Consider the following 24,134-nt stretch of genomic DNA (forward strand, 5'->3'; position numbering starts at 1 on the left):
GTAAGTGGCACGACGCTCTCCAGCAGTCTCTGCTGGCGATCGTGCCGTGCCAGTTAGTGATTGCCGGTGTCACCCTCCCTCTCTGGCCAACCACGCGAGGTGTTCCATCCGGCGAACCCGCTCTTTGCCTCTTTAGCGCCGGGAGCGAGCCTGCTATTAGCGCTGCTGTGGCAGGTCGCTAGAGCTCCCGGCCAGGAGACAGGAGTCCTGGGTTTGCGCCTCGCGCTTCCCGTATTTTCCCCTACGTATGTTTTCGGGTTTTTTTCTGCTTGTGATGTCATCGGCTGCCTTCGGGATTTCCCGAAGTGTTTTTCGTTCTTTTGATTCCTTGTTTTATTGTATATTATGTATATTATTTGTTAAATAAAACCCCTTTAATTTTACCTCTGCATCCTGGGGTCCTTCCTCCCCACCTCATAACAACAGTAGTCTAAAAGTGTTTTCCTTTTGTATTTTTGGGACATATAGGAGTTTCACGTGCTGGACGTTCTTTGCACATCGGTTAACAAACTGAACACTACATTAAAAGGAGACAAACCAGTTTTGTTCATATTTTTATGTTGACAAACTGTGTAAACTTGGTATAACTGAAAATTATTATTATTTTTTTTTTGTTAATACGTGTAAGGTTTAATTTTTTCTGAATTCATCCTCAGTATAATTTAATCTACTGTTTCTGTTAAGTACAGTTTGATACCTGCTGAGTCAGGGATTATTTTTCTCTAATTCAGTAATTTTGCTTTATGTAATCAATTAGTTTTTTTTATATACAAGTTCATGGGGCACAATAAATGCTAATTGTGTTTACTTTTCATACAAGTCCATACAGTGGTGTTGATTTTAAAATCTCTTCAGATTAGGGGCGTGTGCTAACTCTGACTACTAGCGGGAAATTAAAAGTAGGGAAGTACATTAGGTCAGTGCTAAACTATATGTGCTAAACTAAATTCACCTAGGTTAACATACTGTCAGCCAAATACTTCAGGTTAGCCCCGTGGCTTAGCTAAATCCTGAAGCCCTACTCTCTCACGCTAAAATAGAGTAGCATAGGTTAGACACAAATTGTGCTGGGGGCTAGGACCTAGATCCTTAGTCACTCTGCCGTCTGGAGAGTTTTTGTGCTGGTTCACCCCTATCATACGAGTACGGTTCTGCTCGTTACATGTGCATAGTGAGGTCACACTTAAAGCACATATGTGTTTCAGAGGTGAAATGGTGGTGCACAGCACAAGTGAACTGAAAAGGCGACCTATAAGAGCAGAAGAACAAATTAAACAGTTCTGTATCAAATTAAAGAGTTCTGTAATTGAGTCTGGTTGCAGAGATGAGGCACCAACTCCTGGTGTTCTGAAGTCTGAAGAAACAAAGAGAGGAAGCATCAGAATGAGGTTTTGAGCCTTAAAAATAATCAACCAAGTCACCTTGTGAAGTGCTTCAAAAAGTATTCATTTTCCCTAAAGGAGTAATGCTTTGGTCCAAAAGGAGCATAGACATTTTTCACAGAAGATCAAAAGAGGACATTGTATATCTGGATGCTACGGGAAGTATTCTAAAAAAAACCAAGCACAGCTCAGTACCCTTCTATGTTTATGAACTTGTACTAAGAAGCCAAAACAAGGGCTCTCCTTCTTTTCCAGTAGCAACATGTGTGACATGTGATCACACCACTGCTTCTGTGTTGTATTTTTTAAGTTCATTTCAAACAGATCATGCCAAACTTTATGATCACAGAAATACAAAACCGATCATGATGTGATGTATGTGATGGCTCTATGGTCCTCACGCAGGCTTTAACATTGTACAAAGCACTGTAGAACTGTAGAAGACTTCAGTCACCGTATACTTCACTGCTGCCTGAGCCACATAATGAATTATAAATAATCTAATAAACATAATACATATGTAATCATAATCTGATTCTTTCCATTTCTCCTTAAGTATACCCAGTCATTTCAAGCTGGCCATGGACACATTTGGCCTCTTGACTTCGGCAAGCTCATTGGCAGACCTGGATGAGTTGTTCCTCAGCTGCACGGTACCGTTCTCCAGCTCATGCAGTGTTAAGAAGCACTTCATCAACCTAGAAGCAATGCTAACTGCTTCTGGAGATTCACCTGTCAATGACAACAGGATTGTCGCTGAGGACTTTGAGGTACAACATAAATGTTTACAAAAAAAAATCTCCTTTGATTACTCCATTGTGCAATTAGTAATGTTTTTTTTATTTTTAGGATGTCACATGTGAAATGCCTTTTCACAGACATTTCAAGGAGGTCATCGATAGTGCACCCCTAGACCTAGAAGAACCCCCTAAAGTGTACTATTCCAAGACTTTTATTACTTCCTTGTCTTTTCACTTTTTGCCTCATGCAGCTCTGTCGACAAGTTTGGTGCTGGGTAGGTTATATCTTTAAACTTATAAACAAAATTTAAAAGCTTAAAAGTGACTAATATGAAGTTAAGTTTATTAAAAGAAAGAAAAAAAATGTTAGTTCAGGCATAAAATTTACTATTTATTTATAAGGCACAATTATTTAATTATAATTAGTTTATAATTAAATGTACTGTTAATCTATTTCTCAAAAATGCCCATACTTAAGACCTTAGTCTAAAATATATAAATCCATTCTAGGTGACCTGGGAAGACATGGTAAAGGACCTGCTTATCAACAATTTTCCAAGAAGTTTCCCAGAATTTCAAAAAAAGACAACCCAGGTTGGGTATAAATTTTATTCGTATTTTGTTACATATACTACTAGAAATCTCATGATGTATTACATTGAAGCATGCCAACTGCTTTTCAAAATTTCACAAAAGATAACAAGACCCAAGGGATTATGGAAAAGAGCCAGTGGGATCTCAAAAAGATTTGTTTTCATCGACGACGGCTGACTAGGCTTGACGACTTTGTCCTGACCCATCAGGACACTCACATTGTCCTTTTAAGAGAATTTGCTGATGTAGAATGTTCAAGTGGAAAGGTTTGTTTTAAAAATTCCTTCATAAATACTGTGGTGAGTGTGGAGGTGGAGCTTCTGATTGCAGCGAGGCTGCACCTGTGAATGATAAAAAGGGGGGCGCGTGGGAGACGAAAAGAAAGAGCCAGAATAGCGTGTGAGTGAACAAGCCTGGGTGGCTGGAAAAGTTTGGTACTGGTTCGGGAGGGGGTCGTTCGCTGTTGTTAGAGTAGTTGGCGATGAAGATAGATAGCTAGGGGGTTTAGCTGTTCCTGTGTGAGGTGGGAAGGCGCAGTTGCCTCCTGTAGAAAGATAGGCTGGGGTTAAGGAGTCCAGCCAAGTGTTTCGCCGCTTATCATCCAGAGCTGAAAGAAAGGGGAGCTGGTGAACGTGAGTCCAACCTGCATGAATTCTGGACAATGGACAACGCCACAAACTCAGAGCCTGGGGGAGGGTCTTGCCAGCGGGCGAGTTAAGTTAACGTTTTTATATCGTCTTTAGTGTCTGTGTTATGTGTATTTTAAAAGTAAATAATAGTAGGGGAGGTACGGTTAGTGCGCGAGTAGTTCCGGGGGTGGGTTAAAAGACCCGTTGGTGTTTTAGGTTTCCTTGTGAGTGAATTTTGTAGTGGTGGTTATCTTGTGACTATCTAATATTTATTATCTATGATATACACCGATCGGGCATAACATTATAACCACCTTCCTAATATTGTGTTGGTCCCCCTTTTGCTGCCAAAACAGCCCTGACCCATCAAGGCATGGACTCCACTAGACCTCTGAAGGTGTGCTGTGGTATCTTGCACCAGGATGTTAGCAGCAGCTGGACTTGTTTGTCCAGCACATCCCACAGATGCACGATTGGATTAAGATCTGGGGAATTTAGAGGCCAAGTCAACACCTAAAACTTGTTGTTGTGCTCCTCAAACCATTCCTGAAGTATTTTTGCTTTGTGGCAGGGTGCATTATCCTGCTGAAAGAGGCCACAGCCATCAGGGAATACCGTTTCCATAAAAGTGTGTAAATGGTCTGCAACAATGCTTAGGTAGGTGGTACGTGTCAAAGTAACATCCACATGGATGGCAGGACCCAAGATTTCCCAGCAGAACATTGGCCAAAGCATCACACTGCCTCTTCCGGCTTGCCTTCCTCCCATAGTGCATCCTGGTGCCATGGGTTCCCCAGGTAAGCGATGCACATGCACCCGGCCATCCAAGTGATTTAAAAGAAAATGTGATTTATCAGACCAGGCCACCTTCTTCCATTGCTTCCGATGCTCACGTGCCCATTGTTGGCACTTTTGGCAGTGGACAGAAGTCAGCATGGGCACCCTGACTGGTCTGCGGCTATGCAGCCCCATACACAACAAACTGTGATGCACTGTGTATTCTGACACCTTTCTATCAAAACCAGCATTAACTTTTTCAGCAATTTGAGCTACAGTAGCTCGTCTGTTGAATCGGACCACATGGGTCAGCCTTCGCTTCCCATGTGCATCATTGAGCCTTGGCTGCCCATGACCCTGTCGCCGGTTTACCACTGTTCCTTCCTTGGACCACTTTTCATAGATACTGACCACTGCAGACTGGGAACACCCCACAATAGCTTCACTTTTAGTTTAGTGCAGTCTAGTCATCACAATTTAGCCCTTGTCAAACTTGCTCAAATCCTTACGTTTGCCCATTTTTCCTGCTTCTAACATCAACTTTGAGGATAAAATGTTCACTTGCTACCTAATATATCCCACCCACTAACAGGTGCCATGATGAAGAGATAATCAGTGTTATTCACTTCACCGGTCAGTGGTCATAATGTTTTGCCTGGTCGGTGTATATCCACAGAGTAATCCGGTGACATTCAATACGTCTACACCATCCACATCTTATGAGGTACCCACTAAATGGGTTCAGAGAGAGAAAACAAAAACACATCAGAAAGGGGGCACTTTCTATTCAGGTATTTATGTAATATTGCCACTAACTAATAATTACATGACTGATGCAACCGACTGCTTTAAAGCGCTACTTAACGTTAAATAACTGTGAAAAGTTTCTTCTTAATAAAGTAAGGAGCGAGAGAACTCACACCGACCAACCAACTTACCGACTGAGATTAACTCAATACAGAGACATGCTCGGGGTTTATTTACTTAAATAGCTTCACTCGCAGGTGCTATGAATTAGCGCTAATCAGTGCTGTGGCTTTTGGGATTTGTAGTTCTTTCGGAATGGGATTTGTAGTTCTTTTCGTTTCCTGCCGTGAGAAACCCGTTACAGAATATTGTAGTTTCATTACAAAGAAAGCAGAATTAGTGTTTAATTACATTTAGTTCAGCACAGTGTGTTAAGTGTTGACTAGAGATAAATGCATTCACAGTTGTTGATAGTATTGTGTTGTAGTGTTGTGGTATTATATTTAGCTATAGAAGAAAAGCCAGACTTACTAAGAACCATATACAGTGACATACACAACACTTCAAGAGGTTTTACGATTCATGATATCTCCAAAAACCTCCAAAAATGTAAGTTTATGATGTTTTGTTCATTATTCTTTATCAAACAAGATGAAATGAACAACCTTGTTCAGTGAACCTCAAGTCATTTATTTTACATCTAAATGACAATGCTGTAATGAACAATACTTAGTATTGTTAGTATTGCAGTATTAGCACAGAGAATGTATTTATAATCCATGTATGGCAAAAAGATTACATTATACAGTATCTAATTTTATTAATACTATATAAGGATACATGATGTATGTCTATAAGATGAACAATCCAGACTCCTAGATTAAAGAATGAAGGGTCACTGGAAGTAATCATGGACATACAGGTTTAGCCTGCAAACCAAAAAATGAGAAGAAAAATACAGGTTTATATTCCAGCAACACCATTCAGGTATAACAGAGCTCACTGATTTTAGGTGTTTAGTTTTTGTACAGTATAGTATAAGTTCCTGTCACTGTGGGCTGCAGAGCACAGTAGTAGAGAGCAGAATATGATACTGCAGCAGAGGAGATGTTTAGATCCACTCGATTTTTATCTTCATTTATCTTTACAGAAAACCCAGAAACTGCAGCTTCTTCATCAAGATCATTAACCAGAATAATGAACTCTGGTCTGAATGTGGAGAACTGACGATACCACAGCAGGTTATTATTTTGACTGTATCCTCCACTGTAACTGCAGGATAAAATAACAGAATTTCCCTCCAATTCATTCTTAATGGTAGAAACAGATTTAATTTCCTGTGCTGAGTTATATAACCTGTTGGAAAAAAATTTTGAAAGAAAATTTTATTATTTAAACAGTTGTTAAGTAGTGTTCTGGGGCTCCACCATCAAATCATACTTTACCGTACATTTTAATTATAGATTAAATATGTACTCTGCTAATAGGCAATACAATATTAAAGGTCTTTACAATGATATCTGAAATTTGATTTCTTACCTAAAATAAGGAAAATGATGCAGAAGTAATCAAGCACTGACATGGCTGAACTGCAGAATCATGTAGTTCAAAGTCTGCTATAATTTCTTATGTATGTCTGAACCATTTCCTCTCTTCAACTTTCCTTTCCTTCAGTACAGCTCTGTCTAGAATAATGTAGATACATTCTGCCATCATGTGTCGACTTTTCCTTACTACAACAATCAAACGACACAGTCAACAAACCCTGAGCCAGTCCAGGTATTTGATGTGTTTTATCTCAATCACACCTGATGCAGCTAAGCCCTTGATTGGTTGTATCAGGTGTTCTCGAGACAACATCTGATTTGTAATGAGCTGTTAGGGATTGTATTCAGGGGGTTGAATAATTCTGACTGCAGTAGTCATTAAAAGTGGCTTTTTGTGTTGATGCTGATTTCATGTTGAGCTATTTAAATTATTCTTTTAATTGCAAACAGCTGAAAGTTTGCAAACAGTGCTAATAAATCTAAATTGCATTGGGGGTTAAACAATTTTGATTGCAATTGTTCTTAAAGTAGCTCATTCAACACCAACAATCATGCCAAAGTCATTAACTGTAGCTGTTAACCAATGTCTGTATAATGCATACAGCTTCAACATGATTGGCTAACTGGAGAATTTTAATAATAATCTTGTACAGATTTCTTTACCCTGATATTTTTTGCTAATTTGTCCATTTTAATGTTTTAGATCTTCCAACTAATTTTAATATAAGATAAAGACAAAATGGCACAAAATGCATTTATTACATTTATTGAAGATAAAACATCACTTCAAAACATGTTACCCATGTAAAACTGGTTGTGTCACCCTTTGCAGTACCAACTGCAATCAAATGTTTGTAAGAACTTACATCTTCTTAGTCTTTTACAGTAATCAGTAATTGTATACCCACAACATTTATTTATATTGTAGGTTTAGCTTATAAAATGGCCAAATAAAGAAGAACAACAGGGTAGGTGAACCTAAAGTTCAGAAGATACAGCATGTGTTACTCATTCTGTGATCTGTATACACTGGTTTTTGTACAGTGTAGTGGAGTTTCCTGTTACTGTGGGCCTCATGGCACAGTAGTACAGAGCAGAATCTGATACTGTAGCAGAGGAGATCTTCAGATTCACAAGGTTTTGTGATCCATTAACTGTAGCTGATAAACCAGGAATGTTTGAGTTCTCAGAGGACTGATGTGTACCGATAGAAACAACAAACTCTGGTGTAGATCCAGGATACTGACGATACCACTGCAGAAAATTTGCACTCTGATATTCACAAGACAGAACAATGCTGTGACCCACTGCTGCATTTAATGTATCATTCAGTGATTTTATTGACTGTGCCAAACTCTTCCCTGCAAATCAGATAAATATGTTTTATGTGATGGAATAAATAAATACAGTAAAAGTAAAACACATTGTGTACTGTGACTGCATAAAATTAATGAGATGTACTTACATTGTATAGCTGAGAAGAGAAGAAGAGAACACAGGAACATCAGGTTTGTATTGTGAGAAGTGAAGGAAGGACGGGGTGATTGTGCTTCTGTACAGTTCTATACAAACTCCTCCTATTTCAGTTGGTTTGAGTGGGGAACGAAAGCAGAGGTTCACATTAATCAGTCACAGCTATATTGAATATTTTAATTAAATACACTGTATTCACTTCACATAGATAAAATATTCTATCTGTCTAACTACCTGTTATATATGCTGCAAATGGGAGTCAACAAATTAAATTTTCTCAATTGTTCCTCTAATTAAGTAGCAGGTCCTGATGCATTTTCTGATCATTTTTAGCTCTAAGGAACCTTATAGACCAGGGCCCGTATGTATCAAACTTCTTAAAATTTCTCCTAAGAATGCTGCTAAGAATGGACTTAAGTCTAAAATTATTCTTAGTTAAAAGCTGAGACTAAAAATTATTTATTAAGCCTCTCAGTCTCACTTTAAGCGAAGTGTAGGAGTAATTCTTAAGTGTCAGTCTAAGAGCTAATTTACGACACCTGTCAGTGCCGCAAAGCTGATTCTGGGATGACGTCATTTCCAAACCCCCGGCAAGAACCAATCACTGCATCGGATTTCAAGTTTAAGATTATTTTTTGAGAAATGTCAAGATCAAAGTTTTAAAAATGTTGAAATACTTTCACATTTAACTTAAGAATGGTGCAATTATTATTTTTGTGAAGAATGTCTGAAATAAAACACTGTATTCACGTTGTTAATAAATAATCCGAATAAAAACAAGTCTTCATGTTGTTGCAATCATTTATTTGTTGGTGATAAATTTAAACAGGTGCTAGGCTGATTAAACAATTTGTCATGTGCATTTAAAAGCTTTCATTGATGCTGTGATCACTAAAGCCATGGATTGTAAAAGGAAACCGAACTGGAGAGAGGAGGAAACACTTACACTTGTAGAGTTAATAGAAGAACGGAAGATTAATAGAATAAAAGGGAAGTTCAGTCCCACACTAACTAGTGCGGACAAAAAAAATGCTTGGGAGGAAATCTCACGACTTATGACTGCATCTCATGTTGCCTGCATTCGCTCACCATCTGACTGTGAAAAGAAATGGTATAATATTCTGTCAAAAAGCCGCACAGAAATATCCGCCTATAAGTCCTATATGACACGCACTGGTATGTATAATTTTCCATTCTTTCTTTTGTTATTCATATATTTTCTCTCATTTATTTTGGAGACTGTATACATTCTAACTGAATCACATTCAGGCGGTGGACCACCGGGAAAGCCTCTTAGCGCAGTTTGTGAAGTGGTACAGCGTATCCTCAGGGAAGACAGTGCAGTGATTTGTGGTGTGGACGGGGGTCAGGATCCTGCATTATTGAAATTTGAAAACCTATCTCAAAGGCAAGTTTTTTTAGTCATTTATTTACATGTTCACACAAACACTGTGATGCTAATTATCACTTCAAATTTATTGCATCGTCAGTAATGAAGAAGCTGCTCGTGCTATGGACCCTGCTGGCTTGAGCACAGATTCTCCATCTGCTCCTCCGTTTTTGACCGAGCTTCCAAACACCTCAAGTCATGACTGGCCGGAGGAAGAGTGGGCGTCTGAAGGAGGTCTGGTAGAGGACTCACTCCCGAATGACATACAGGAACTGAAAAGGCAAAAGTTAAAGCTACAAATTAAAGTATTGAAATTGCAGTATGAATATTATAGTCTAGCGCTAAAAAAACGAAAGGAAGAACAATAAAAATGTAAAGCCATGCTTATCTTGATGCCTAATTATTGTGCATATTTATACATAAAATTGAAATCTGTACCTAAAATGAAGGATTGCAAAGTGTTGTCTGTAGCCTGTCGCATCACGTGTGCTGGCAGGGGTGCTCTCATCTCCATCTTCATCACCGTCATCACGGTTCTCCAGTGTTGGGGGGGAAGGGATGTTGCGCTTCTTACAAATATTATGCAGAATTGCACATGCCATTATGATTCGGCACACTTTTTCCGGACTGTACCGAATTTCAGAATGTAAAATGTGGAATCTGCGCTTCCACTGGCCAATCCCTCTTTCTACCACACTTCGTGTAGAACGGTGTGCCCTGTGAGATGATTTCACGAAAACTAATTAGCTATAGCCTAAATTAGGATTATGCAAAAAGAAAATACATATGGATAACATAGTAGACATACCTATTGTAGTTGATTTGGGCTTCCGTCACTGCTCTGGAAAACGGTGTGAGCAGTCACCTGCGTAAGGGATATCCTTTATCACCTAAAAGATGACATCCGGGTGGCACAAGTCCGGTTTCAAAGAGTTTGTTCAGGCCGCTTTCAGTGAAAATCCGAGCGTCATGGGTTGACCCAGGCCATTTGGGTACAACATCTAAAATGTTGTATTCTGCATCAAACACAACTTGAGTGTTGATGCTGTGGTACCTCTTTCTGTTCACATAAACATCCTCATTAATGCTGGGAGCAATGATCTTTATGTGAGTGCCATCAATTGCACCTACAACTCCTGGAAATCCAGCTATCTGCATAAACTGGGTTTGCTTCTGTTGGATGACACGGGGTGTTGTTGGAAAGTCAATAAAACGGGTGACAATCTGTCGCGCTGTAAGTGCCATAATTGTTTGCATGACAACTCGGCTAATTGTTGGTTGGGATGGTCCCAAATCATCAGCACTACACTGCTGCATTTTTCCTGTAGCAAGAAAACGAAGCATCAGCACTACTTTTAATTCAGCTGGGATGGCGTTGCTGCGTGTAGTTGATGGTGAGATGACATCTCTCACTAAGTCAGTGACAAATATGATTCCTGCTCTGTCCAGTCTATATCGTTTAATTAACTGAAAGTCATCAAACATTTCAAAGACATTCTTCCGCTCTTGGAAGGTTCGCACGCGTCTCTGTCTTCTCAGTGCCATCTCTGCCCCCCGGTGGCGACTCTTAACAACTTAAGAGACCTCTGGAGCAGTCTTAACTTTTCGGGAGAGTAAGAGTGATTCTTAGACTTCAGAGTTTTGATAACTGGCACTTACACTTAACTAGGTGATTAGGAGCAAATCTAAGAATTTTTCAGCACTTAAGTCCAAAATTCCACGCTAAGAAGTTTGATACATACGGGCCCTGGTTTTTTTTTTTTTTTACTCGCTTACTTACTCACTTCTTCATTCACTAGTGACAGGTACTGTAGTAGTTTTTATGTGCACTGATGCATTTTCTCTGGTTTGTCGTTTACAGTCATTTCTGGCATTTTAATCTCTATTATTTTGTTAAATGCTGAAATAAACACTACACTGTGGTTTCTAAAGTGGTTGCTAGGGAGTTAAATAAATTGTCACGCTTTGCCGACTCAGTACCTCCTGCTCCAGCAGTTTTATGGTATGGGATTCCATGGCTGAGCAGCTGCATGCAAGCCTTACATCACCAAGCATAATGTCAGTTGTCAGATGGAGTGATGTAAAGCACACCGCCACTGGACTCCGGAGCAGTGGAAACGTGTTTTTTTTGGAGTGATGAATCATCCTACTCTATCTAGCATTCTGATGCCAGAGACTGGGTTTCGCACCTACAGCATACTAAAACATTTGGGACAATTGTATGTTCCACCTTTGTGGTAACAGTTTGAGGAATTCCACTTTCTGGTTCAGCAGGACTGTGCCTCCATAAAGCAATGGTTAAGTGAGTTTGGTGTGTAAGAACTTGACTGGCCCACACAGAGTTCTGACCTTAATCCCATCTAACACCTTTGGAATGAACTAGAACAGAAAATCTGCGCCAGGCCCTCTCGCCCAACATCAGTGTTTGATCTCATTCTTAAAATATGGGCAAAAATCCCCATAAACATACTTCAAAATCTTGTAGAAAGCCTTCCTAGAAGAGTGAAAACTGTTACGACTGCAAGTAAGGGACCAACTCCATATTAATGCCTATGGATTTAGAATAGAATATCATAAAAGCTCCTGGAGGTGTTATGTGTCAATGTCAATGCAGAATAACATAGCAAAAAGACTGCTATCGTTCTTATGTTTGTCTGAACCATTTCCTCTCTTCAACCTCCCCAACAGTACAGCTTTGTTACTGTCTTTGGCAAAAGGTAGATGGAGTCTGCCATCATGTGTTTACTTTCCCTCCCTACATCTGTGTGCAAAAATAAACACATTGGTAACTGATCATTTATGCCAAGCTGTTTCTGCATGTAGAACTTTTTTGTATCTTTCTGTGTAACTCTAGACAGTCGTGTTTGTCTAGACAGTTTCTGACATGCTTAATTCAGCCCATCCAGCACCAACAACCATGCCAAGTCAATCAGATAACTTTAATAACATCTCAGATAAAATGTTATTTTCAGGTTGGATATGAGGAGTAACTGAATCTCTTCACCCAGGTCTGTATGATCTCATCTACTGCACTGATGCCACATTGGCATGGCTGACTGGATTATTATATTAATAAAAAAGTGTTCGTAATAAAATGGACAGTATATCTCCTCTAATAAAGTGTATATATCTCTGTCAGTGTATCTGGTTTGATCATTTGAAAGTAAAGGGTTATACTGTTAAGCAATATGCAATTAAAATTTTTTTGTTAAATTAAAATATAATAATTTTAAATATATTTCAATGTTGTTTCATTCTAATAGGAAATATAAATGAATCATATTAAAGAACATATTCAGGTACTGTTTTAATACTATGTTATGTATTTTTACTTTACATGGAATTAATGGATTTCACATGATGCTGAAATTATACTTGCAAAGAATTCACTACATAAATATTCATTCAGTGTATAAACTTCATTAGATAAATGCTTTTAAAAATCAATTAGGTGTCATCCTGCATTTCACCTAATGAGCTCTAGGTTAAAATATAGCACCCCCATGAGCATAATTATAATAAAAATCTGATGAATGAACGAGTTAAAATATACATTGTGTTTTAAAGTGACTAGAGCTCAAAATAATGCTAAACAGTTTATTTAACATCATATCATCAGTATTACAGATCAATTTGACTTACTAATTAAAGCAAAATATTTTATTAACATGTAAAAACATTCACTTCAACAACAAGCTGGTTTAAATATTTTAATTTCTAAATGTCATATGGGACTCTTAACCCTGTATCATTGTTAGTCCCTTTCAACATAATTTGGCAGAGGAATAACATACATTTTGTCTTGTGACATAACCATTACACATTCTCTTTTGAATGAGTGAGGATGCACTGCAAATACATTATTGGTGTCAGTTACTACAATGATAAATGTAGAGGATGTATTTAGTACAATATATCTGCATGGCTTTCTACTGCTTGAAAGCTCTTACACTAAAACACAGGAGATATTTGTAGTAGAAGTTTCCATCTTCTGATTTGAAAGCCAACAAACTCATGATTTTGCAGAAGGTTCCATCTTTTAACTGATCTGAAATAAACCTGACAGAACTGTGGTTCCAAGAGATTGTTTAATAGCCATCCTCTGTAACACAGATGGAAACTCTGCAGACCTCTTTGTGTGGCTAGAGATATCTTGGAGGTTATCAAACAGTTGCCTTACATTCACATTTGCATTGCCCATAGATTTCTCAGCTTTTCTGGATAAGCTTCTCCACCTGAGGAATCTCTTTACTATCTGAGTAGGCACATGGGTTGTTCCAATAAAAACCTTAGAAGGGTTCCATTAAATGATTCAAATGGAAATGTTGATGTTGCCCACATTTCTGCACACTTTCTGCCAGGTGCATCAACAAATGAACATTAAAAGAAACATTAGCAGCACCATATAGTTACACACAAACTTACGAAGTGTTTGTTATGTCATATCTACTTCACTCACTTTGATGGCATCCTGGAGAAGAATGTGCAGTGCAAACACTAATAAAAATAGATGTTTCCAATATTTCTTCTTCAAAATGTTGTTCAAGACAGGTATTGCATAACAGAGCAAAAATGACCTCCATTCACTTGTTTTCCAATATTTTTGGTCATTGATTGACCTTGGTGCCCTTGTGACCGCAACTGGTGGTTTAATGGCAAACAGTTGCTTGTCTATAATGCTGTTTTTTGTGCCCAAGTACCACCAGTCTTTCTCAATGTGCTTACTGTCTAGCCAGAGAGATGCAAGCTGTCTAGTGGGTCATAAGCAGACACTGTCTCTTCAAAATGTAATCACAGTGTGCAATTATAAATCAAAGGTGGCATTAAATTGGTAAACATGTAAAGCCTGTCTAATTACATGGGGTTACAAAGGTACTTTATGAAAACAGCGCAAAGATTTCAAATGCTTCCTGGTCCTGACAGCTGACTCATTTAAAGACATTTTTTCTATTTTGAGCTTTAAATATTTTTCATGTTTTAACTCTTTAAAAAGAGGTTATAACCAGTCTATGTACTGATACTGGAGGTTTTGTAATGCAAGCACTGACCACACTTACCAGCTCAACCAGACAACATAGTTTTGATGGTCAGTCATGCAGATCAAAGTAACACAAAGACTCTTGTTCCCGCTGGCTCGTTGGTCTAGGGGTATGATTCTCGCTTAGGGTGCGAGAGGTCCCGGGTTCAAATCCCGGACGAGCCCTCATTTAGTGGAATGCTTCGTTGAACTAAACAAAAAAATTATCAAGTGTCCCGTTAAAATCTAATGATCAAACAAAAATGACACATGCTGATATACTGGTAGAAGTTGGTGAGCTTATGTGGATGTAAATACCTTTCATAATTCTTCCAGTCAGCTTCAAGTTTTTTTTCTTCAATAGATTTTAGAATCTTTGGGCAAATTCAAAGCATTGAAAATGTTACGAAATCCAAACAGCAAGAAGCATGAAGTCAACATGACAAGATAAAATATCATGGTAAAGTAAATGTTGCAAAATCTCTTGTATAACTAACCGATTAAAGACAGCGTCACAACGTTTGTATTGTACAGTTTGGGTGGATAAACATGATACATAACGTAAACAGTGTGAAGCATAAAGTCAGTGGGACTGCACACAGCTCCTGTCAAATGCTTCCAAGTCTTTTAATTTTGACAAAGCGAGTCTTTAATGACACCTCATGCTTAAACTGTTAGAAATGCTTTAATGAAGCTCTGCATTGAATGTTGTTTTGTCATGAATACACTTCCCAGTGCAACCAGTCAACATGGTTTTGATGCTAAGCCACGGAGGTCAAAGAAATGCCCTGGCATCTGTCCAGGCTGGCTTGTTGGTCTAGGGGTATGATTCTCGCTTAGGTTGCGAGAGGTCCCGGGCTCAAATCCCGGACAAGCCCTTGTTTACCCATGTTTAATTTATTAACTGCCCCTTCAGGTTCTAATCCCAGTGTGCAAATGGAAATGAAACGGAGTGATTAAATGGTAAAACTTAAACAGCTTTCTGTGTGGATGCCAGGCCACATTATTAAAATTCTAACCTTTAGCTTAAACTTTGTCCACGTACAATTAAAACAAACAAAAAAACCTTTATAAAATCATGCTGCCAGAGTTATTCTAAAAGCCATCGAGAGGTTTTGTGAATCCATGTTTAAATGTAAAGCACTGTCATTGTGAAGGAAAGTCAAACAGTGCAGAGTATGAAGTCAACACGACAAAGAAAATCTCATGTCAATGTAAATTTCTTTCAATCTTTAGTATTAATAACCGATAACACAAAATATCATAACGTTTGTTTTAAGTAGAAAAAGAAATAAATATTACTAACTTTATTATAAGAATATTAAATGCTGATTTTATTTGCCACTGAACTAAATTGTTAGACAAGATCTGTTTTATTTTTTGATTTGTATTTAAAAAACAACACAAATTGAACCAACTGATCAATGATATGTAAATTAAAGTAGATTTAATTAGCACCTTTTTCTATTAAGCTAATTGAATGCTGGGAGAGCCGCAGCAGATAGAGTGAGCACTGCTGTGGGTAAATTCGTCTAAGCAAAGCTCCTGAAATACTCTTAAATACAGTGGGGCCAAAAAGTATTTAGTCAGCCACTGATTGTGCAAGTTCTCCTACTTAGAAAGATGAGAGAGGTCTGTAATTTTCATCATAGGTACACTTCAACTATGAGAGACAAAATGAGAAAAAAAAATACAGGAAATCACATTGTAGGATTTTTAAAGAATTTATTTGTAAATTATGGTGGAAAATAAGTATTTGGTCAATAACAAACAAGCAAGATTTCTGGCTCTCACAGACCTGTAACTTCTTCATTAAGAAGCTCTTCTGTCCTCCACTCGTTACCTGTATTAATGGCACCTGTTTGACCTCGTTATCTGTATAAAAGACACCTGTCCACAGCCTCAAACAGTCAGACTCCAAACTCAACCATGGCCAAGACCAAAGAGCTGTCGAGGGCGGCACGGTGGCTAAGTGGGTAGCACTGTCGCCTCACAGCAAGAAGGTCCTGGGTTCGATCCCCAGGTGGGGCGGTCCGGGTCCTTTCTGTGTGGAGTTTGCATGTTCTCCCCGTGCCTGCGTGGGTTTACTCCGGGTGCTCCGGTTTCCTCCCACAGTCCAAAAACATGCAAGTGAGGTGAATTGGAGATACAAAATTGTCCATGACTGTGTTCGATATAACCTTGAGAAATGATGAATCTTGTGTAATGATTAACTACCGTGTGTCTGTCATGAATGTAACCACAGAGTGTAAAACATGACGTTAAAATCCAAACAAACAAAGAGCTGTCGAAGGACACCAGGAAGAAAATTGTAGACCTGCACCAGGCTGGGAAGAGTGAATCTACAATAGGCAAGCAGGTTGGTGTGAATAAATCAACTGTGGGAGCAATTGGAAGAAAATGGAAGACATACAAGACCATTGATGATCTCCCTTGGGGTCAAGATCTCATCCCGTGGGGTCAAAATGATCATGAGAACGGTGAGCAAAAATCCCAGAACTACACGGAGGGACCTGATGAATGACCTGCAGAGAGCTGGGACCAAAGTAACAAAGGCTACCATCAGTAACACACTACGCCGAGAGGGACTCAAATCCTGCAGTGCCAGGCGTGTCCCCCTGCTTAAGCCAGTACATGTCCAGACCCGTCTGAAGTTTGCCAGAGAGCATATGGATGATCCAGAAGAGGATTGGGAGAATATCATGTGGTCAGATGAAACCAAAATGGAACTTTTTGGTAAAAACTCAGCTCGTCGTGTTTGGAGGAAGAAGAAGAACCCAAGAACACAATAGCATGTGAAGCATGGGGGTGGAAATATCATGCTTTGGGGCTGTTTTTCTGCAAAGGGGACAGGACGACTGATCCGTGTTAAGGGAAGAATGAACGGGGCCATGTATCGTGAGATTTTAAGCCAAAACCTCCTTCCATCAGTGAGAGCATTGAAGATGGAACGTGGCTGGGTCTTCCAGCATGACAATGATCCCAAACACACCGCTCGGGCAACGAAGGAGTGGCTCCGTAAAAAGCATTTCAAGGTCCTGGAGTGGCCTAGCCAGTCTCCAGACCTCAACCCCATAGAAAATTTGTGGAGTCCGTGTTGCCCAGCGACAGCCCCAAAACATCACTGCTCTAGAGGAGATCTGCATGGAGGAATGGGCCAAAATACCAGATACAGTGTGTGCAAACCTGGTGAAGACTTACAGGAAACGTTTGACCTCTGTCATTGCCAACAAAGGTTATGTTACAAAGTATTGAGTTGAACTGTTGTTATTGACCAAATACTTATTTTCCACCATAATTTACAAATAAATTCTTTAAAAATCCTACAATGTGATTTCCTGGATTGTTTTTCTCATTTTGTCTCTCATAGTTGAAGTGTACCTATGATGAAAATTACAGACCTCTCTCATCTTTCTAAGTAGGAGAACCTGCACAATCAGTGGCTGACTAAATACTTTTTGACCCCACTATATCTACATTCTACCTTCTACATTTTACCATCTACATTCTACCTTCAACATTCTACCATCTACATTCTACCATCTACATTCTACCATCTACTTTCTACCTTCAACATTCTATCATCTACATTCAACCCTCTACATTCAACCCTTTACATTCTTCCTTCTACATTCTACCATCTACTTTCTACCATTAACCTTCTACCTTCTACATTCAACCCTCTACATTCTACCTTCTACATTCTACCTTCTACATTCAACCCTCTACATTCTTCCTTCTACAATCTACCTTCTACATTCTACCTTCTACATTCTTCCTTCTACATTCTACCTTCTACATTCTACTTTCTACATTCTACCATCTACATTCTACCTTCTACATTCAACTCTCTACATTCTACCTTCTACATTCTACATTCAACCCTCTACATTTTACCTTCTACATTCAACCCTCTACATTCTACGTTCTACATTCAACCCTCTACATTTTACCTTCTACATTCAACCCTCTACATTCTACGTTCTACATTCAACCCTCTACATTCTACCTTCTACATTCAACCCTTTACATTCTTCCTGCTACATTCTACCATCTACTTTCTACCATTTACCTTCTACCTTTTACATTCAACCCTCTACATTGTACCTTCTACATTCTACCATCTACATTCAACCCTCTACATTGTACCTTCTACATTCTACCATCTACATTCTACCTTCAACATTCTACCATCTGCATTCTACCTTCTACATTCAACTCTCTACAGTACATTCTACCTCCTACATTCTACCTTCTACATTCAACCCTCTACTTTTTACCTTTTACATTCAACCCTCTACATTCTACCTTCTACATTTAACCATCTACATTCTACCTTCAACATTCTACCTTCTACTTTCTACCATCTACATTCTACCTTCTACATTCTACCTTCTACATTTAACCCTCTACATTGTACCTTCTACATTCTACCATCTACATTCTACCTTCAACATTCTACCATCTACTTTCTACCATCTACATTCTACCTTTTACATTCTACCGTCAACATTCAACCCTCTACATTCTACCTTCTACATTCTACCTCCTACATTCAACCCTCTACATGCTTCCTTCTACATTCTACCATCTACTTTCTACCATGTACCTTTTACCTTCTTAATTCTACCATTAACATTCTACCATTGACATTCTACCTTCTACATTCTACCATCTACATTCTACCATCTACATTCTAACTTCAATTTTCTACCATCTACATTCAACCCTCTACATTGTACCTTCTACATTCTACCATCTACATTCTACCATCTACTTTCTACCATCTACATTCTACCATCTATATTCTACATTCTACCATCTACATTCTACCATCTACATTCTACCTTCTACATTCTACCATCTACTTTCTACCATCTACATTCTACCATCTACATTCTACCTTCTACATTCTACCATCTACTTTCTACCATCTACATTCTACCATCTACATTCTACCTTCTACATTCAACCCTCTACATTCTACCTTCAACTTTCTACCATCTACATTCAACCCTCTACATTCTACCTTCTACATTCAACCCTCTACATTCTACATTCTACCATCTACATTCTACCTTTAACATTCTACCATCGACATTCTACCTTCTACATTCCACCACCTTCATTCTACCATCTACATTCTACCTTCTACATTCAACCCTCTACATTCTTCCTTCTACATTCTACCATCTACTTTCTACCATTTACCTTCTACCTTCTACATTCAACCCTCTACATTGTACCTTCTACATTCTACCATCTACATTCAACCCTCTACATTCTACCTTCTACATTCTACCTTCTACATTCCACCACCTTCATTCTACCATCTACAATCTACCATCTACTTTCTACCTTCTACATTCAACCCTCTACATTGTACCTTCTACATTCTACCATCTACATTCAACCCTCTACCTTCTACATTCTACCATCTACATTCAACCCTCTACATTCTACCATCTACATTCTACCATCTACATTCTACCTTCTACATTCTACTTTCTACATTCAACCCTCTACATTGTACCTTCTACATTCTACCATCTACATTCTACCTTCAACATTCTACCATCTACATTCTACCTTTTACATTCATCCTTCTACATTCTTCCTTCTACCATCTACTTTCTACCATCTACATTCTACCATCTACATTCAACCCTCTACATTCTACCTTCTACATTCAACCTACTACACTCTACATTCTACCTTCTACATTCAACCCTCTACATTCTTCCTTCTACATTCTACCATCTACTTTCTACCATGTACCTTTTACCTTCTTAATTCTACCATTAACATTCTACCATTGACATTCTACCTTCTACATTCTACCATCTACATTCTACCATCTACATTCTAACTTCAATTTTCTACCATCTACATTCAACCCTCTACATTGTACCTTCTACATTCTACCATCTACATTCTACCATCTACTTTCTACCATCTACATTCTACCATCTATATTCTACATTCTACCATCTACATTCTACCATCTACATTCTACCTTCTACATTCTACCATCTACTTTCTACCATCTACATTCTACCATCTACATTCTACCTTCTACATTCTACCATCTACTTTCTACCATCTACATTCAACCCTCTACATTCTACCTTCTACATTCAACCCTCTACAGTCTACCTTCAACTTTCTACCATCTACATTCAACCCTCTACATTCTACCTTCTACATTCAACCCTCTACATTCTACCTTCTACATTCTACCATCTACATTCTACCTTTAACATTCTACCATCGACATTCTACCTTCTACATTCCACCACCTTCATTCTACCATCTACATTCTACCTTCTACATTCAACCCTCTACATTCTTCCTTCTACATTCTACCATCTACTTTCTACCATTTACCTTCTACCTTCTACATTCAACCCTCTACATTGTACCTTCTACATTCTACCATCTACATTCAACCCTCTACATTCTACCTTCTACATTCTACCTTATACCATCTACATTCTACACTCTACATTCTACTGTCTACATTCTACTCTCTACATTCTACCTTCAACATTCTACCATCTACATTCTACCATCTACATTCTACCTTCTACATTCTACCATCTACTTTCTACCTTCAACATTCTGTCATCTACATTCAACCCTCTACATTCTACCTTTTACATTCAACCCTCTACATTCTACCTTTTACATTCAACCCTCTACATTCTTCCTTCTGCATTCTACCATCTACTTTCTACCATTTACCTTCTACCTTCTACATTCAACCCTCTACACTGTACCTTCTAAATTCTACCATCTACATTCAACCCTCTACATTCTACCTTCTACATTCTACATTCTACTTTCTACATTATACCATCTACATTCTACCTTCTACATTCTACCTTCTACATTCAACCTTCTACATTCAACCCTCTACATTCTACCTTCTACATTCCACCACCTTCATTCTACCATCTACATTCTACCATCTACTTTCTACCTTCTACATTCAACCCTCTACACTGTACCTTCTACATTCTACCATCTACATTCAACCCTCTACATTCAACCCTCTACATTCTTCCTTCTACATTCTACCATCTACATTCTACCTTCTACATTCTACTTTCTACATTCAACCCTCTACATTGTACCTTCTACATTCTACCATCTACATTCTACCTTCTACATTCATCCTTCTACATTCTTCCTTCTACCATCTACTTTCTACCATCTACATTCTACCATCTACATTCAACCCTCTACATTCTACGTTCTACATTCAACCTTCTACATTCTACATTCTACCTTCTACATTCAACCCTCTACATTCTTCCTTCTACATTCTACCATCTACTTTCTACCATGTACCTTTTACCTTCTTAATTCTACCATTAACATTCTACCATTGACATTCTACCTTCTACATTCTACCATCTACATTCTAACTTAAATTTTCTACCATCTACATTCAACCCTCTACATTGTACCTTCTACATTCAACCCTCTACATTCTACCTTCTACATTCAACCCTCTACATTCTACCTTCTACATTCTACCTTCAACATTCTACCATCGACATTCTACCTTCTACATTCCACCACCTTCATTCTACCATCTACATTCTACCTTCTACATTCAACCCTCTACATTCTTCCTTCTACATTCTACCATCTACTTTCTACCATTTACCTTCTACCTTCTACATTCAACCCTCTACATTGTACCTTCTACATTCTACCATCTACATTTAACCCTCTACATTCTACCTTCTACATTCTACCTTCTACATTCAACCCTCTACATTCTTCCTTCTACAATCTACCATCTACATTCTACCTTCTACATTCTACTTTCTACATTATACCATCTACATTCTACCTTCAACATTCTACCATCTACATTCTACCTTCTACATTCAACTCTCTACATTCTACCTTCTACATTCTATCTCCTACATTCAACCCTCTACATTTTACCTTCTACATTCAACCCTCTACATTCTACCTTCTACATTCAACCCTCTACATTCTACCTTCTACATTCAACCCTCTAAATTCTTCCTGCTACATTCTACCACCTACTTTCTACCATTTACCTTCTACCTTCTACATTCAACCCTCTACATTGTACCTTCTACATTCTACCATCTACATTGTACCTTCTACATTCAACTCTCTACAGTAAATTCTACCTTCTGCATTCAACCCTCTACATTTTACCTTTTACATTCAACCCTCTACATTCTACCTTCTACATTTAACCCTCTACATTGTACCTTCTACATTCTACCATCTACATTCTACCTTCAACATTCTACCTTCTACTTTCTACCATCTACATTCTACCTTTTACATTCTACTGTCAACATTCTACCATCTACATTCAACCCTCTACATTCTACCCCTCTACATTCTACCTTCTACATTCTACCTTCTACATTCAACCCTCTACATTTTACCTTCTACATTCAACCCTCTACATTCTACATTCAACCCTCTACATTCTACCTTCTACATTCAACCCTCTACATTCTTCCTGCTACATTCTACCATCTACTTTCTACCATTTACCTTCTACCTTCTACATTCAACCCTCTACATTGTACCTTCTACATTCTACCATCTACATTCAACCCTCTACATTGTACCTTCTACATTCTACCATCTACATTCTACCTTCAACATTCTACCATCTGCATTCTACCTTCTACATTCAACTCTCTACAGTACATTCTACCATTTACCTTCTACCTTCTACATTCAACCCTCTACATTGTACCTTCTACATTCTACCATCTACATTCAACCCTCTACATTGTACCTTCTACATTCTACCATCTACATTCTACCTTCAACATTCTACCATCTGCATTCTACCTTCTACATTCAACTCTCTACAGTACATTCTACCTTCTACATTCTACCTTCTACATTCAACCCTCTACATTTTACCTTTTACATTCAACCCTCTACATTCTACCTTCTACATTTAAACCTCTACATTGTACCTTCTACATTCTACCTTCAACATTCTACCTTATACTTTCTACCATCTACATTCAACCCTCTACATTCTACCTTCTACATTCTACCTTCTACATTTAAACCTCTACATTGTACCTTCTACATTCTACCTTCAACATTCTACCTACTACATTTTACCATCTACATTCAACCCTCTACATTCTACCTTCTACATTCTACCTTCTACATTTAACCCTCTACATTCTACCTTCTACATTCTACCTTCAACATTCTACCTTCTACTTTCTACCATCTACATTCTACCTTCTACATTCAACCCTCTACATTGTACCTTCTACATTCTACCATCTACATTCTACTTTCTACATTCTACCATCTACTTTCTACCATCTACATTCTACCATGTACATTCTACCATCTACATTCTACCTTCTACATTTTATTATCTACATTCTACCTTCTAAATTCTACCTTCTACATTCTACAATCTACATTCTACCATCTACATTCTACCCTTTACGTTCTACCATCTACATTCTACCATCTACCCTCTACATTCTACAATCTACATTCTACCCTCTACATTCTACCTTCAACATTCTACACTCTACATTCTACCCTCTACATTCTACCTTCTACATTCTACCATCTACATTCTACTATCTACATTCTACCCTCTACATTCTACTATCTACATTCTACTATCTACATTCTACTACAGTGGGGTCAAAAAGTATTTAGTCAGCCACTGATTGTGCAAGTTCTCCTACTTAGAAAGATGAGAGAGGTCTTCAATTTTCATCATAGGTACACTTCAACTATGAGAGACAAAATGAGAAAAAAAAATACAGGAAATCACATTGTAGGA

At 38.3% G+C, this 24,134-nt stretch overlaps 1 protein-coding gene and 2 non-coding genes across 3 annotated transcripts; 2 read left to right on the plus strand and 1 right to left on the minus strand.

Annotated features, from left to right (window-relative positions):
• Positions 1–9,399: 9,399 nt before the first annotated feature.
• LOC134311812 (putative nuclease HARBI1) lies at positions 9,400–10,824 on the minus strand. The gene is made up of 3 exons (XM_062993493.1): positions 10,145–10,824; positions 9,764–9,996; positions 9,400–9,551 (listed from the first exon to the last, which is right to left on the minus strand). The coding sequence occupies exons 1-3, from the start codon at positions 10,822–10,824 to the stop codon at positions 9,400–9,402; spliced, it is 1,065 nt and encodes a 354-aa protein (XP_062849563.1).
• Positions 10,825–14,410: 3,586 nt separating this feature from the next.
• On the plus strand, positions 14,411–14,482 carry trnap-agg (transfer RNA proline (anticodon AGG)). Its single transcript has one exon. It is a non-coding gene; the product is annotated as a tRNA-Pro (tRNA).
• Positions 14,483–15,102: 620 nt separating this feature from the next.
• Positions 15,103–15,174, plus strand: trnap-agg (transfer RNA proline (anticodon AGG)). Its single transcript has one exon. It is a non-coding gene; the product is annotated as a tRNA-Pro (tRNA).
• Positions 15,175–24,134: the final 8,960 nt, after the last annotated feature.

This window comes from Trichomycterus rosablanca, chromosome 4 (genome assembly GCF_030014385.1).
Source record: "Trichomycterus rosablanca isolate fTriRos1 chromosome 4, fTriRos1.hap1, whole genome shotgun sequence".
Lineage (NCBI taxonomy): Eukaryota > Metazoa > Chordata > Actinopteri > Siluriformes > Trichomycteridae > Trichomycterus > Trichomycterus rosablanca.